Source organism: Hypomesus transpacificus, chromosome 17 (genome assembly GCF_021917145.1).
Source record: "Hypomesus transpacificus isolate Combined female chromosome 17, fHypTra1, whole genome shotgun sequence".
Taxonomy (NCBI): Eukaryota; Metazoa; Chordata; class Actinopteri; order Osmeriformes; family Osmeridae; genus Hypomesus; species Hypomesus transpacificus.
The window spans coordinates 5,343,416-5,360,278 of NC_061076.1; the positions used below are offsets into that span (position 1 = coordinate 5,343,416).

The 16,863-nt window shown below is 43.9% G+C and overlaps 3 protein-coding genes across 6 annotated transcripts; 1 reads left to right on the forward strand and 2 right to left on the reverse strand.

Moving 5' to 3' along the window:
- Positions 1 to 1,209: 1,209 nt before the first annotated feature.
- Positions 1,210 to 5,344, reverse strand: aoc2 (amine oxidase copper containing 2). Its single transcript, XM_047037655.1, has 4 exons — positions 3,696 to 5,344; positions 2,735 to 3,020; positions 2,307 to 2,439; positions 1,210 to 2,198 (listed from the first exon to the last, which is right to left on the reverse strand). The coding sequence occupies exons 1-4, from the start codon at positions 5,266 to 5,268 to the stop codon at positions 1,917 to 1,919; spliced, it is 2,274 nt and encodes a 757-aa protein (XP_046893611.1). The 5' UTR covers positions 5,269 to 5,344; the 3' UTR covers positions 1,210 to 1,916.
- A 1,894-nt stretch (positions 5,345 to 7,238) lies between these two features.
- LOC124479083 (proteasome activator complex subunit 3-like) lies at positions 7,239 to 10,968 on the reverse strand. Its single transcript, XM_047037587.1, has 11 exons — positions 10,821 to 10,968; positions 10,412 to 10,444; positions 10,216 to 10,278; positions 9,973 to 10,077; positions 9,826 to 9,880; positions 9,602 to 9,717; positions 9,444 to 9,512; positions 8,874 to 8,941; positions 8,679 to 8,733; positions 8,314 to 8,400; positions 7,239 to 8,186 (listed from the first exon to the last, which is right to left on the reverse strand). Exons 1-11 carry the CDS (start codon positions 10,854 to 10,856, stop codon positions 8,106 to 8,108), a joined length of 768 nt encoding a protein of 255 aa, XP_046893543.1. The 5' UTR covers positions 10,857 to 10,968; the 3' UTR covers positions 7,239 to 8,105.
- Positions 10,969 to 10,973: 5 nt separating this feature from the next.
- Positions 10,974 to 16,756, forward strand: cant1a (calcium activated nucleotidase 1a). 4 transcript variants are annotated; one of them, XM_047037584.1, is made up of 5 exons: positions 10,974 to 11,106; positions 11,861 to 11,965; positions 13,950 to 14,597; positions 15,081 to 15,284; positions 15,611 to 16,756. In XM_047037584.1, exons 3-5 carry the CDS (start codon positions 13,967 to 13,969, stop codon positions 15,979 to 15,981), a joined length of 1,206 nt encoding a protein of 401 aa, XP_046893540.1. In that variant the 5' UTR covers positions 10,974 to 11,106; positions 11,861 to 11,965; positions 13,950 to 13,966; the 3' UTR covers positions 15,982 to 16,756. The 4 variants fall into 4 exon arrangements, with proteins under 4 accessions (XP_046893540.1, XP_046893542.1, XP_046893541.1 ...); XM_047037586.1 differs by lacking the exon at positions 11,861 to 11,965; XM_047037585.1 differs by lacking the exons at positions 10,974 to 11,106; positions 11,861 to 11,965 and adding an exon at positions 12,047 to 13,217.
- Positions 16,757 to 16,863: the final 107 nt, after the last annotated feature.

A 16,863-nucleotide genomic window follows, 5' to 3' on the forward strand; every position in this document is an offset into this window, starting at 1 on the left:
AAGCCACTCTTGAAGTTTGTCCGGGCAGCTTGCCACTTCTATCACAGAGATAGATACTGTTGTTATTATGGTGGGATTCTTTCTAGACACAACCAATATGGAGGCTCTCTGGTTGCACTCTCTCCCAGTCAGAGCCAAGTCTTGGCTGTTTATCCCCTTGAGGCCTTGAGGTATTTGGCTCTAGTTTGGATCCATTATCCAAGTTACAACAGAGCAGCTTTCTCTGTTGACACTAATGGTGCGTAAACTGTTTTGTATTCAACTGTATCAAGCTTAAATGGCCTTGTGATTTTTTATTGTTATTTCAATTCCCCTTTAAAGGTGCTATGGTGACCTGAACTTAGTTCAGCTTTATTTCCACAAATCCGAATGTTAACCCTTAGGGACAGACAAACAAAACTGATCCAGGAGCAGCATTTGAGGATTTCAGTTATTCTTTGCATCTGGGGTAAACCTGTTTTGGGAACTATCCATAAAACAAACGCAGATGCTGTTATCTCCGGTCTACTGGAGGGAATGTGGTTAAAGGGTCACAGGTCATACTGTAAAGAATCCGGAATGCAGTTCCTGTGTTTGTTTTCTTGAGCATTTCTTTTTTTCTGTCTTGTTTCCCAAAGTGGGTTTTGAATCTGAAAAGCTTTGCTGGATTATAATACACGTTCGCAAAGTGTGCTTGGTACTCAAGAGAAGGCAGCTCCTCAGCTCACAGTGAACTACTGAGCAGGACAAATCCATCTAACTGACTGTTACTCGGAAACCTCTTTTCTCTCGGAATTGTCTCTGAATTTCCAGAATGCCTCCTCCTCAAACGTCTGATGTCTCTTAAATGTACCTAACACATGGCCTCTGACTTAAACAGAGAGAGGGGGTGGGGGGTTAGAGAAGCCATTTATCCTGAATTCTTTACAGAAAGGACAAAATGCATGACAATATTCTACTATAGATGGGAAAACTTTCTTTGAGTGAACCAATGATACCTAGAACAGACTAATTCAAAACATGCTAATCTCTTGCACTTTTGATGTTGTTGTACTATACACAAACAGATGAAAAACCTATTTCCCAGTCAATTCCTTCTGTGCATTTAGTTTGTCAGTTCAGGGGTTGGGGTGAGGAGTTCACTGGTCCTCTCTCGTCTGAATTATATTTCAGACTTCCTTTAGAAAACACAGGTCCTAGAAAGACCGTAAAAGAAACAATGAATTCTGCTGTCTGGACCATTTAAACAAACTGCCTTTATTTTATAAACCGTCTTACATAATATTTCTGTACGCTATTAGTGAAGTTAAAAAGAACTATGTAGAATCAAACGTGTCCTATATCAAACACACACTTGTGATAGATGTTATTGTCCTGATGAAACTTTGTCTTGGACACCATCAGCTGTTCAAATACAATTAACTTTGTGCATCTATACACAGGCAACCAACCAATAATGTTAATATGTATAAAAAAGTGTCGGCAGTGGTTGTAAGGATGACTGGAGTTGATAAAATGTGGGAGATAAATCGTATATGTTGTTAATGCATTGGTACATGTATGCATGTGGTGTTCAAAACAATGTTAAAATTAGTAAAATTCAGTGCCATAAAGAATAAAAAAAAAGTGTAGGCAGTGGTTATAAGGATGACTGGAGTTAATAAAACGTGGGAGATAAATTGTCTCTATGTTAATGCATAACACAGTTAAAATTAGCAAGTGCAAAGGAAGGATGTCTTACTACCCAAAAGGAATACAAAATTCCCAATGTAATTTTGACGTATTCATTATCTGAAAAATTGTCTATTTTTTCATCCTTATACTGCCTTGGAGATGTGAAGCTTTAAAATGCAATCGGCAACTGTGCTTGGCCACACATTTGAAGATCTCTATGTGAGATCAAGCTAAACAAGTGTACCCAACGGATTAAGAGGGTGTCACTCAAACTTCATTGTTCCCTCAAAGCCATGGAAGGTGAAGGGTTCGAGGACAGGGCTGCAGGTGTCCTCAGCCAAGCAGGCCATCTTGTTACTCTCACAGCTCTCCTCTGAGCCAGGTGCGATATACACCCCATCCTCAGAGTGGATGGACGGGTCCTCATCGAAATAGTTGTGAGGCCTAAGGATGACCCCGCCCCCGTTCCCCACGGTAACTGTGTTAGGGATGTCCTCAGCGTGAGGGATGTGAAGGAAGCCAGCGGTTACCCAGGCAACCAGGTCCTGGAGGATAGGAAAACACTTTGGTGACTTTTTGCAATCTTACTTTCACCAAATCAATGAACTTGCCATACAAATTCTTTTCACAGGCCTCCATGATGAATTTCACACCTCATTTTCGATACTCTCATTGTCCTCAATGTACTTGCTGAAGTCGACTGCTGGAGTCCAGATGTTGTTCTGATTGTACAGACTGCTACTAGTCTGCTCCGAGTCCTTGTGCTTGGTTATGGCCACTTTATACCTGTAGTACAAAATAATAAACAAAAGAGAAAGAGAAGAGAAGCCATGGTCAGGGAAAGGGTTTCTACCCCAGACTGGAGGACAGACTTATATGTAATGTCATGTATTTATTTATTTAGCAGCTGCCTTCATCCAAAGCAATATACAGATGGGATTTGAACCCTCAACCTCTTGATTGGCATTCAAATGGTCTACCAATGAGCAAAACCCATCCCGCTCATGGGTTCCACCATCAACCCTAGAAACAGAGATCCCAATTGAACACCTCAGACATCTAAAGGGGAGAGAGTCCTTACCTAGCCCAAGACATAGACTTCTCCTCTGGTTCTGCCTCTGGAAGGGGTTCTCCAGCGAAGGTGACCACCTGGAGGCGGTATGAACGCTGGTGGCCCCATCGGTTGGTGCGATTGCTGGCGATGTGGAGGTAACGTGGAATCTTGGTGTCGTGGCGGAGTGCAGCCTCCTGCTCCGTCTTCAGTTGCTTCTCCACCAGCTGTGGAACCATGGCAGAGCGCTCTGGCTTCCAGGGCAGTGGCACCTTCACATACTTCATGTCCTTGGTCTGGAACACATTTTTAACGCCTGTGGAGCATGTAAACGAAGGACTGAACTCAACGTCAATGAGCAATGCTTCGTGAACTGTAACTTTAAAGTGTAATGCTCTGGCTTCGTTTTTTCCTATGGTGAAACTACACCTAAGTGTACACACTGACACACCAGTAGTATGGGACTAACAATAGAGTTAGTGGGAGTCAGATGGCTCAGCGGTTAGGGAATCGGGCTATTAATCAAAAGGTTGCGGGATCGATTCCCCGTGGTGCCAAATGACGTTGTGTCCTTGGGCAAGACACTTCACCCTACTTGCCTCAAGGGGAATGTCCCTGTACTTACTGTAAGTCGCTTTGGATAAGAGTGTCTGCTAAATGACAAAATGTAACTATAGAGGTAATCTTCATCTTAACACATCTACTTGACAGACAGCCACCAAGAGATACTGGTGCATGCATTTAGCAGACACTTTTATCCAAAGCGAGTTCCAAGAGAGAGCTTTACAAAAGAGCATAGGTCACTGATCATAACAACGAGGTAGTCCCAAACATTGCAAGCAGCCAAAACATGAAGCATATATTGTGAAAAAACTAAACAAGTGCCAAAAGGGAAGACCCTTGCAATGGTTTGTTACTGTCAGCTCTGACGCTCACTTAAACAAATGTCATGACAAACAACTGCATCTATAAACTTCATTTTCACACACACCTAATATGTCCAAATCAACTTTGAAATTGATGAAATGGGTGTGGATGTTTCCAATTGTGTTTTCCGCCACCTGGTGGCCGTGTTTTAAACTGCCGTCCACTTTGAAAGATGAAGAGATGTATCCAGTGGCGTGCACCTTGGCCTCAATTGAACCACTCTGATAAAAGATGAAGTCCCATATGTAGTCATAGTTGCCTATGGCTGTGATTGTCCTAAACACCAAGGCGCTGTTAACTAGTCCTCCATAATTGTTATGAAAAAAGTCAGAAAAATGTCTCCTAAGAGGACGGCCGGTATTGTGCTCAAAAACGCATATAGAATTCCTAAATCGCTGGGGGGTACCGATGTCGATGTATCGGTAGGTGTCAATGTATGCTGCCTCATATGGACAATCTATTCCTCGGACGAGTTCGTGGGCAAAGCGCCCTATTCCGATGCTGGAATCAAGAAACTTTGTCAGAATCATCCCCGGTGTGACAGAACCGTACACCGACATTGCCTCCTGTACGCTTAGTTCATAAACTATTCTCTCCCCCTTGAAATTTACGTCAAAAACTCTCATACCGGTAAGTGAACTCAACCCAAACGCAAAACTCCAGTCAAGGTATATGACATGATTATCCTGGACACTAAAGCGTTTGCCTTTTGCGTAATATTGCTGTGGGCTCAATCCTGTTGGTTTACTTTTGAGTTTCAACGATGCATAATTCGGAAGAGATTTAAAGACAATTTTATCTACATTCCCTGACTCGTATTGTTGTTTCAGGTCCTCCACACCGTTGAAATATATTCCGTTGTAAAGCACCTTCTCAACTTTCCAATTGGATGAGTCTGTGCTGTTGTGGTTGACCAAGACTTCGAATCCTACGGGGTGTATGTACATCCCGCTCAAATCCCTGAAAAAAGATATCCACGTTTGTCTGTCACCCGACTGGACACCTCTGGGCATTCCCTCAAATGCATTCAAATTCTTTTCTTTGCTGACATCAAAACTTTCTTTCATGATTTGACCAAGTTTCGAAAATACCTCCTTGTCGAGAAACTGAAAAATAAGGGCATACTCCCCAATTGTGACTGTTCGCGCGTTGATAGGCAACTCGGTTTTGTACTTCTTCATGGTGACATCCTGGTGGTATTTCGGATGTGGAAGAGGTCCCACCACGTACTCCTTGATGTTTCCATGGCTGCCGTGGAACACCACGACGGTCGCCTCCCTTATTGGTTTGGGCCCGTTACTATCTAGGTAGCGCAGGGCATCCATTTTCTTCGGCAAAGAGAGATCAATTAAAAACAAGAAGTTTTTGGAGGGCTCGGTAAGACTAAGATTCGAAATGTCCACGTTTTTCAGATTAAGCATGTAGTCGCGCACTTGGAGATATTCATTTGCAGACAAGTCGGCGAAGACGGCGCTGCGCGGGTTGTGCTGGACCCTCAAAGGATGAAGCGGCTTCGAAGTGCATTTTGGCACCTTATTTGAATTAAGGCATATAAGCACGATGTTTAGGATAAAGGAAAATAGGCAAATAAGTATCGCTGTCCATTTCAGCAATGAATTCATCCTCTGAGCGACCATTACGCTTAAAATCTACGAGATGCAATATTTGGGAATGTACATAATGCGCGTAGCTTTTATGTGAACCAAGGACGAATTAAGAGCTCCACCCACCACTCGGTCTTATCAAACCAGAACTCCCTCTTGAAACTTAAAGAATTTGGTTTGCACACTTAACAGCCCTCAGTCCACATGCATAGACTTTACATTATGTCAACTAGTGCGCAGTGCAGTGGCGATTTTAAACTCCCTGTACTTACATTTCATCTCAGCATCCCTAAAAATAAAAAAATTAAAGTAATTATGAATTTTTATGATCTTAAATAAGTTTTAGTGCTCTAAGGTAAGAGTACAGACGTGTCTGTTAGTGACAGATGACAAACAATTACAGGTTCAAAAGGGCTTTAAACTGGTTTCATATCCAGTGTCGCCATGCACCTTTAAGTGGACAGGAGAAGCAGGTGAAGAAGTAATTTCATGGCGTTGCTGTCACATTTACATTGGGGGCTGAGCCCCCCTAAAGGTCTGATCCTAGAATCGCCTGTGATTGCTTGTTCTCCCCGTGCTCACTTGGGGTTCCACCGCTAATTACCTCACACCATGGGGTGTCAGATGGCTGAGCGGTTAGGGAATCGGGCTGATAATCAGAAGGTTGCCTGTTCAATTTTCCGGCCGTGCAAAATGACGTTGTGTCCTTGGGCAAGGCACTTCACCCTACTTGCCTCGGGGGGAATGTCCCTGTATTTGTTGTAAGTCGCTCTGGATAAGAGCGTCTGCTAAAATAACTAAATGTAATGACTCCAATAAAAAAGCTGTTCGCACAGCTTTGTGATAGGCTACCACAAACACACCCACGCTCTCTCTCCCCGACAACATGCCCCTTTTAAGGGGTTTGTCCTTAATAGGCGTTGATTGCCTATGCGAAGGAGCTAGAGGCACGGCTGCAAATGTCTCGAAAGCTGGCCGGCTACTGGAGCTGGAGACATCCTGGTGGCATTGACCAGTCAGAAATAATTCACCTTAAATTGGGCAGGTAATAGCGGCCAGGCCGTTGCTCTGGTGGGTGGTGCTGTGATCGTCGGGAGGTAGATGTGGTATCGGCAGCCTTCCGCTGCATGTAGGTGTGGTGACGGCAGCCTCCCGCTCTCTCAACATATTCAAACTAAAGCTGCAACAAATCATAGTTGACTTCTGTACCTGCTGACCAGCCCTGTCTTCTCTCTCTTGTGCGCGCTCTTGCTCGCTCTAATTTTTATAAAGAAAATCCAGTAATCTGCTTCTTTCTTTTTTATTATTTATTTTATTGTTTATTTTGGTACATAGTGTTTATTCATTAACCCATGTGTCTTTAGCATTACATGTATGCATTTAGCAGACGCTTTTATCCAAAGCGACTTCCAAAAGAGAGCTTTACAAAAGTGCATAGGTCACTGATCAACGAGATATCCCCAAACATTGCGGGTAGCCAAAACATTCAGGATGTCAAAGGGAGATAGATGCAGATTGCAAGTATTATCGGAGAGGTTCGTGCTGTGCTGCGGATCTTCTGCATTCTACCTGTTCTTCGAGATAATCGTGGGAAACTCGATGCCCTAAAATCCCATTCTAAAGAATAGACAGACACACAGATCCCTGGAATTTTCTGAGATTTCATTGGAATCTTCTCCCTCGATGATCTGATGACACTTTGTGGGGATTTTGTGAATTACAAGGATGGGGGCTTGTTACTCTGGAGAGCTAGAGAACTTCCGAACAGTCATGTGAGTTGTACTGTATCCAGCAAAGTACAGGTTGAACTTTACTGTTTATCTTCCTGAACCTTCCTAATCTTGGTTCAGTCAATATAGATTTGAACAGCTTTTAATTATAATTTGCTTATTTTACAAGTCATGTAAACCTTGTTATTGTCTTCACTTGCTCTGGAGCAATATACTGTATTTATAACTAGAACAGAACTGTTGCCAAATGATAGACCGCTTAAGAAACAAAAACACGTTCTCAAAAGAATACTTTTATTAAGTAAAATATTTATCCTTAAATCAAAAATTGGTAAATGGAGATAAGACTTCACACTGCACCATCTGATATGAAATATCAGAGTTTTCTTTGTCTGGTGCCCCCCCCTTACATCCAAAAGATAGCACAACACAATTGGTCAAAACTAAAAAACACACACACACACACACTTGACCTTGGAGCATTTCAGATGCCTAAAACCAATGACATAAAAGTACTTGTGACAAACAAATAAAATACCTGTGTAAAGAGGACAGCCCACAAGAACCGAAACCACCGTACCTGACTACCACAAATCTTGTAGGGAGTCATGTTTGCAGTTAAACTCTTCTTGGTTGGTGGATAATAAGTCACCTTATGCAACCACTCTTACAGGCCATTGGGAAAAACACATGGATTTAAGAAAATGTCTGTAGAGGGTTGTAGAACAGCCCTACTCTCAGAGTAGGGCCACAAGACAATTCTGAAATGGCGAACTTGATCAGCTAGACTCAAGGCTTATCTTTTTATCCCATCTGCTAAAGCACTTCTCATAAAGAGGCAGAGTGGAATTAGCCTAGAGCTCTGACACCAATGCCTTACTTACTTTTTAAACCATAGAGGTAGGGGGGGGGTATTACAAATCATGTCAAGTGTGCAGGGGATGGGGATGCAGGGCCTGTCTGTGCCCAGGGAAGTCAACTGTCCTGCTGCGTGGCAGTTTAATGTGCGTGAGGAATGATAGTCCACTTTACTGTGGATGAGGGATGATTGTCCACTTTATTGTGGATGAGGGATGATAGTCCAGCTTGAGAAGAACATGTCCCAGTTCTAGTCAATGTGGCCGTCTGGGCAAGGGAAGGTTAGTACAGGGCCTCAGAGTTGCAGCTTCGCGGCTTCTTGATTTTCTCGATGTTTTTCAGGATCATGTCGTGTAAAGTGACCTGCGAGCATAAAGTATGTGAGTCTGCAGGAAGGAACGGACAGCTAGATAGATTGATGGTGTGAGGTCCTAAAAATACACTAAAATGTCTGATACTGTCTATGTAATTTATGTAGAGAAACACTCACATATTGGTTCCTCAGCTCTGACACAATGATCTTCAGGCTGATGTACTCCTTCTCATCAATCTCTGAAACTGTGCGTCTATAGTCCTCCTGTGGTGGGGGGTGGTCAATGATTAAAAGAGCAACTTGGCTCTGGGACAACAACAAAAACTAAAAGTGCTTTATACACCTTAGCACCCCCAGACTGATCAGGAATGTTGAGCAGGTCAAAGAGGCCATTGCCCCCATTGCCTTGGGGACTAAACAAGTGCTCAAGGTCATTTTCATACCGTTTAGTGTGAATGAATCTGACTTGAACCCACTTGAAATACTGCAGGTAAAACCCTGGTTCTCAGTGTGAAAAGGATATTAATAAAATAAACTCTTACCACATGAGGGTACTTAGCGATTTTGGAGACAAGCTTTGCTCTGGTGATGTAATATCTGTGAAAAAAAACAATCACATATTTTCTGGAAAGGACTGGCACATTTTTGGAATAAAAATAAATAAAATGAAAGGCAAACCAATGCATGGGTGTGTCTTTAAACGATTCAACACACTTATCCAATCACTCTTTAGGTACCTGGATATTTGGTCCAGGTAAGAAGCAGCCTCCCCTTCAACAGTTCTGAGCTCTGCAACAGTCTCTTCCTATAGAGACACAGTACACAAGGACCATTATTACAGGCACTATCCTAACAAGTAATAAACGGCATCAGAACAGTTCTGCCCTCTAGTGTGGGAAATACAAAGCATGTCATCTGCAGCATTAGAATCGCTAGTGCACGGTGCCCATGATGCAGTCTGTGATTAAGATGTCGGTGAGACATACCATGATGCAGCTGGTGATTATAATGTCAGTTAGTTGATTTGGTGTTAGTTTAATTGGAGTTTGTGCACATTTGCAATGTGCGGGCAGAGTTTTTGCACCAGTAAACACATGAATTCATCTAACAAAATGTAGTTAAGTATCCACTTTAAATATTGTCTGTCCATAATTTGATCCATTAAGAAGAGATTCCTTGCATGAAAGTATAGCTGTTCCATTTTAAAGTTGATGTATGTAACCGGGAGTCTGTATTAAAGACAACAAAAACATTAAGACACGAAACAGACATCTATCCAACAGAAACACTGCTGGAAAAGTGATTACCTGGATAGACACACCAAAGTTGTTCCCATCCTCTATTCTGGGAATCAACAGCTGGACCCACATTTTGACCTAAGTGACATCAGAGGAATCAGAGGAAAAGAAATGGACAGGAAATAACATGTCATCTTTCATGTCGTGTGTGTGTGTGGTGGACTTACTGTGTTGCATTTTTCAATCAGCTTTCTGATCTCTGGTTTGACTCGTTCTATCAGGTCAACAAGCTGACCGTTGCTTTTCATCATTCCCTCAGGCATGACAAAGACCTTGGTACCCCCTAACCACCACACAGAACCAGACAAAGGACAAAAGTGATCAGTTTAACATCCACCACTAGCCACTGCTGCCAAGTAAACATTTTCAGACAGGCTCCACAGGAGTTCACCTTGGCAATTCTCATCGGCTGCTCCGTCTTCTAGTTTCCGCTTCTTGGCATGTTGCTGTGGACATAGAAATGAAAGTTAATTTATTGTTTTGAAACCGTGGTATCCAATGATCAGATTCAGACGGATCAGATCTAAATGACACTTACCAGATCCAGGCCATCATGACTGTTGGTGATGACCACTGGGTCTGGTACTTTGAAGTTGATCTCTGAATGGATGTCTCTCAGGTCTTCTACATTAAATACGGGCTCCTTGAAACCAAGAGCTACGTTTGTAAATATAAGGCATCTTCAGCCATCAAAGGTCATGTGCATGACATTCAACAAATGTAATGGTAACAGACTGTTTTGTGTTTGCTCACTGTGATAGCTACAAATCCATTATATTACCTTCAAAAAACCATCAAGTTCCAACAACTTCTTTGGGAAGAAGTTGGCAACCAAGTCTTCAGCCTGAGTAACAAAATAAAACGGATAGCATTGGCACACACGTTAGAATGCAGTAGCCGCCGGGCCAGGTGAGTTTTCGAGACTTCCACGTGTTGAATAGCTGCACGATGCTTGACGAGTCCATAATTTTACTCACCTCACCCGTGATCCGTTCTCTGAAAGTATCGACCTGTGAGGTAATTTGAGTTCAGATATGACCAGCAAGTTAGTTTGTAGCTAATGACTCTCACTTCCATTGCCACACTGGCTAGCTAATGGCATAGCTACAAAACATTGGCGCACTTGCAGACAATTGTGTTATGTATGGGTGTTTTAAGAAATAAATCGGCAAGATAACTTTTATTCCGTATTCACTCCCAGATATTGCGCAACCCTCTGTCAAGCCAGGCCACGGGTTAACATTACCGGCTAGAACTGTTAGCTAATTAGCTAGCTAGCTAGCTCACTGACCATGCATTCAGGCCTTGCAAGCATCATCATTTCTTAACTCTGGCGTACAAGAAATGTATTACTAGATAGCGAGCTAGTAATGTAAACAGCCTTACCTTTTTCTTGATTTCATTGTCTACCCTTAAAGACATGATTTACAATGTGTCCGATTAACTCATACACAAAGGTATATGTTGGCAATGTGGTTCTGTATGCACTCAGAAGACACGCACACCACTTGGGAAGACGATTTGTGACGTAATCAGAAGGCGACAGGACTGACGTGACGCTGTGAGGGAGTAGCTAGCTAGTAAATCAATAGTTGTTGCAAGGAGAGAGCCATACCCAAGCAACTATGTCAACTCCAATCATATTACTTGACTATTTGGGAAATCTAAAGTAGTAAGTATTGTTGACGTTGGACCGTCTACTATTCTTTGAGAATGCATGCTTGGTGTAATCTACAGTGCGCTACCATCCATGGAACTAAAGGCTACAGTTTACAGTACAGTGTAGCTAGGAGCGCCAGAACCATTTCATTAGCCTACTTTTTTTCCTCACAATAACAAAAATGAACATATGAAAGGACACAATGGTACAATGGTAGACCTGGCACAATGGTAGCAAACAAAACCATAGCCATTAGCTAGCTATAACCATCTAATTCATTACAAGCAGGAACTTGGGTGTTCTCATGCATCATCAGCTGTCAGCACCCCGGACCACGTCATCATTCATAGATGTATTGATTAAAAGTAAAAATACAACTTGCAACATTTTTTTTTTTTTTTCAGATTTCATGTAAGTAAATCAGTCAATTGAAATTGAGGTATTCGTCCCTACTCTTTGGATTCACCTAAAAGGGATATGTGTTTTTGTGTGTCATTTTTTATTTGAGCTCAGGCAACAAAGGACCATCATGCGTTGCATATTGCATTTACATTTTCATTCAGTGTATTACATTGTGGTGTCACCTGCCTGCTTTCTGCTTAAATGGCACTTCCAAAGGCTTTGAAGCTCACCTTTTAGTGGAATTTTCCCCCGAAGATCAAAATGTACTTGTCAGCAATCTGGCCCCAGGAAGCCCTTTGTAGTTGGTGTCTACTACATCTTCACCTTTTATAATATTGTGCAACTGTACTTCTCTTCTGAACAGTCCCTGGCATTCTCCTTGCATCACAGACACACCCCCAGAAGCCTGTCCATGCCTGGGTTTGGACTGGTCATAGCGTGAACACATATTGCTGTACTGTGTGATAAGGTTTGTTAACTGATACTTGTTGATTTTAGACCGTTTACTTCTGTGCATGCCACAAAAAATAGACAATGGTGTCACTGATTGTTCCAACCCCACACAACAGTAACTTAACTAATGTATTAAGGTCTTGTGAAAAAGCCTGCAATGCTGACTAAATTGAAAGGCTTGCCCTTTCGGACTTGTGGTTAATCAATTATAATCCTTTAAGTCTACATAAAGTTCACGGTTGTTGTTAGAGTATTGCCCTGAGTCATGATTACACTTAGAAAAGCCACAGTCAAGTCACAGGTTCAAAGGAACAGTTCCCAGCTCAGTGCTTTAAAGAACAGGGGCTGTATAGGAAGTGTGTCTGAACTGTTTCTGTCCGTGATTGATTGAAAGATGACAGTCGCCCAGCGTTCTGGCAGGAGGAGACGGGAGGGTAGGCCAAAATAAGAAACAGAACTTTGCTTTCAGTCACAACTAATCCTAGAACATGCATGGGGATCATTGGATTTTTTTTTCTTCCAGAGTGAAGTGGAACAAAATATCTTATATTGGTGGACTGGAACTTGTCTAAGGAAAAGCTTAATACTTCGATGCTGCATGTGCTTAGATGCTTGGACCATAGGCTGCTACTGGTGCTTTAGTAGGCTAAACTGTCAGGGAAAGTCTATTTGGAACCAGCCGCTGTGTCTTCTAGAGTAGCCCTAATGGTGACACTATGGAGTTGTGTTTGGCTAGGGCCCTTCTATGACAGAGCCTTTCAGTGGGCGGGGTGCTGCTCTGAAAAGAAATCCGGTTGGAGAATGTGACATTTCTGGAACTAGACTACATGGACAGGTCATGGAAGTTGAGTTGTGAGCCTCGATAACTGTTCCATCAATTCACCGAGTACCCTAATATTTGTATGTTTAGACGGTACTAAACTAAAAACACCTCATTGTAAGTTACTGTACTGTACCAAAAGAAGTAAGTGAAACTCCAGAGAGTGGATTGAACGTAGGTTATGTTGTCTATGACCTTTCCTGTTTGACATGGCTGTCACTCCGGGGGCCAACTAGGCCACTCCTATACTCCACGTAGACATGGCACTCCCTTGAACACCTGTTGGTTCACCTACCTAGCTTGACACGCCACTATTTTTTTCTCTCTAACTTGAGCCGGAACTGCTAAGGCAAACCTGTCCTCTCCCAAGATCTAGTTAACAATCTGATCCACTGCTCTGTCCAGAGGAGATTCTAAAGAACAGACGTCTTTAGGATGAACATGTAAGGTGATCTCATTTAAAGTTCTTACTAGGTTCCGTTTTAAATATCAGATGACCACATTTTTGACTTAACAGCTAAGTTCTTGTGCACTAATTTGTCGTTTGGCTTCCCTAAAGACCTGTCAAATGCTTTTAAACGTGGCCTAAAAACCCACCTTTTTAACAGAGCCTTTGGCTGATTCTTAACCTCTTTTATCTGTCCTATTATTTATATATTTATTTGTTTTACATGTTTTATTTGCGCCCTTTCTTGTTTTTAACCTGTAGCACTTTGAGATTCAGCTAAATATAAAGTGCATTACAAATGCTGTTATTATTATTATTATTAAAGAAAGGATTGTCTGTAGTAGTTAGACTATTGTCTGTCTTGAATTCAAGCCATTTCCAAGAAGAGCGTTTTTTGCTGCATCTAGTATTACACTACTTAACTAACTGTTAACTAACTGTAGTCATAGTCATAACAATAAGCTCACAGTATGTGGCTTTCCTGGTCAAACCATTTTTTTTTTATCCTTGCATACATTTTGAATCTGGAATGATTGCATACCTTAAGATGTGGACTGAAATTGAGTCAAAAAAGTGCAGTGTATAGTGCATCATAGAACAGGAGTTAGAAGGAACATAGTTAACGTTCATGCAGATCCCTCTTCAAACCAAGTCTGCCAAGGCGGACGGACACTGCCACGCCTAACTCTCGCTGACTTTCTATTTTCTCCCTCTCTCCCTCTAACTTCTCAGGTCCTTCACCTTCTCCCATGCCTGTGCCTCCAGGCTACTCCCATGCGGATCAGAATGATCTTCTAACCCCTCTGCGTATCTCTGTGGGAGGACTCCCTATGTTGGCCTCCATGACGAGCAGCACAGACCCTCGTTTCCGCCTCAAGTGGAGGCCCATTGTCGTGGTGGGAGGAGCCCTGGCCGTGGCCCTCCTCTTCTACATGCAGCTGGGCTCCCCCCAGCACAGCAGCCCTCGGGGCTGGAGGAGCAGCCGCACCGGCGTCGACGCCGACCGCTACAACGCCACCTATCCGCTCAGCGCCCCCGAGCGCACGGCGCAGGGCACGCGCTACCGCATCGCCGTCATCGCCGACCTAGACACGGACTCTCGCAGCGACAAGAAGCTGACGTGGTTCAGCTACATGCGGAGGGGCCACCTGCTGGTGTCCCCGAGCGGGGACCGGGTGACGGTGGAGTGGGACCAGGACAGGGTGGTGCTGGAGAGCCACCTGGCGGAGAAGGGCAGGGCGATGGAGCTGTCGGAGCTGGTGGTGTTCAACGGGAAGCTGTACACCGTGGATGACCGTACGGGAGTGGTGTACCACATTGACGGGGACAACGCCGTGCCCTGGGTCATCCTGCCTGACGGCGATGGCTCTGTCGCCAAAGGTCAGTGAAGCTCAAGTATGGAAATGAACGAATCCCGAGAATATCTCTTTTTCCTCAGATGATCTGCTAACATTTACATTACATTTATTCATTTAGCAGATGCTTTTCTTTTATCCCAAGCGACTTCCAAGAGAGAGCTTTAGAAAAGTGCATAGGTCAATGATCATAAACAACGAGATGGCCCCAAAACATTGTGGGCAGCCAAAACATGAATCATACATTGTGGAAAGCAAATAAGTGCCAATGGGAAGAAACATAAGAGCATGTCGTCCCAGTGTACCTGTAGGAAAGCAGGCAACAATAATATAATTCACAGCGTATACAAGAAGTTAAATCAGTTACAACTAACCAACAAGAGCAACAAGTCCCTCAATAAGAATTATTGTGTTCCTGGAGGAAACTATCAGGTCCAGCACGTCATTCCTAAGTACATTAAACTGATCTGCCTATTGACACTTAACTCCACTGTCTTGTCACTGTCAGGGTTCAAGGCAGAGTGGCTAGCCGTGAAGGACGAGCGTCTGTACGTGGGAGGTCTGGGGAAAGAGTGGACGACCACGTCAGGGGAGTTCGTCAACAACAACCCAGAGTGGGTGAAGGTGGTGGGGCCTCATGGGGACATTCAGCACCAGAACTGGGTGCCCATGTATAACCTGCTGAAGGCTGCCGTGGGGATCCAACCCCCAGGTAAGAGCTGAGGTCAGGGCTGGGTAGTAGCTGGCCACATCATGCCAAGATACATAGTATGGTCTGCATATTGGAATGATTTACCAGATTGCCTTTAGAACAACTGTGTTGCGAAGTCCACGTGTTGGTTTTCCCCCTCCTCCATTTTCTCGGCCTTATCTGACAACGTGAAAATGAGCCTGGTTCAACAAAACGTTTCTCTTACCTGGTATTTGCCTCCTTCCCGCCACTCTAACCGTTACCCTCCTTTTCAAAACCTCCCCCCCCCCCCCCCCCCCCCCCCTCTGTCTTTCTCTCTCTCTCCTCCCCGACCCCCCCCTCCCCAGGCTACCTGATCCACGAGTCCGCTGCGTGGAGTGACAGCCTGCAGCGCTGGTTTTTCCTCCCCCGCCGCGCCAGCGAGCAGCGCTACGACGAGACGGAGGACGAGCGGCGCGGCACCAACCTGGTGCTCAGCTGCTCGCCCGACTTCGAGGACGTCACGGTGAGCCGCGTGGGCCCGCTGAACCCCACCCACGGCTTCTCCTCCTTCAAGTTTGTCCCCGACATGGACGACCAGATCGTCCTGGCCCTCAAGTCGGAGGAGGACGCCGGCAAGATCGCCTCCTACATCATGGCCTTCACCCTGGACGGCCGCCTCCTCATGCCTGAGACCAAGATAGGGGATGTGAAGTACGAGGGGGTGGAGTTCATATAGGTTCAATGCTGAATGCTTTTCCTGGCCATGCGGTTGTGAGCTGGGGATGTTTTTCAATCCAGTCACTTCCTCTTAAAGTGACAAGGGAAAAGGGATTGCTGCTGGCATGTTAGTGACATCAACCCAGCGCTCCACAGGCTGATTCGGACTGCCCCACACCACATGTTGCCCAGTGTTGTTGAATTTAACATGGTTGTTATTTGGAAGACAGGGGGGTTCACAGTGCCTTGACGGTCTGCCGGAAAAAGAGGTGTTCACACCAAACACGCATCTTTCCCAGTCCGATCCTTCAGACCCCTGGCTGCCATCAAGTTGGTCTGTTTTGGGTGTAAAGACTGGTGACTGTTGATCAGTGAATGGGAGCGTGGAGGAGGCCACCTAGGGAAGGAAGGTCTTGTTCCATCCTTCCCCCTGGCCATCTGGCCATCTCCCTCAATAGTACTGCAGACTCTAATGAATGTACAAAAGACTATGGATTAATTTAAGATGGTGATTGAAGAAAACTACAAATTACAACATGAACATACTGTGTGTTTACATGAAGTTGGGATGGGTTTCTCTTGGTACAATGGCACTGTTTGCTCTCCTTTTTATTTAATCAGATCATATACTCCAGCAAGTTTCTGTACGTTCTGTGAAATCAATATAAACTTAATTGAAAAGAACCATGTTTGACTCATAGAGAGAAAGAGAAATGTCATAGATACACGATAACTCTTCCCTCACAATAACAAAATATTTCTGGTTGTTTTTTAAGTAAAAGTCTTTACCTGTCCTCTGTGAGTCTTTAATTTGTTGGGATTGGATCCTAGTTAACGCATCGTAAACATTGCCCTCCCACCTCAAACAAGTTGTAGCTTGATTGTGCAACTGACCCTCATT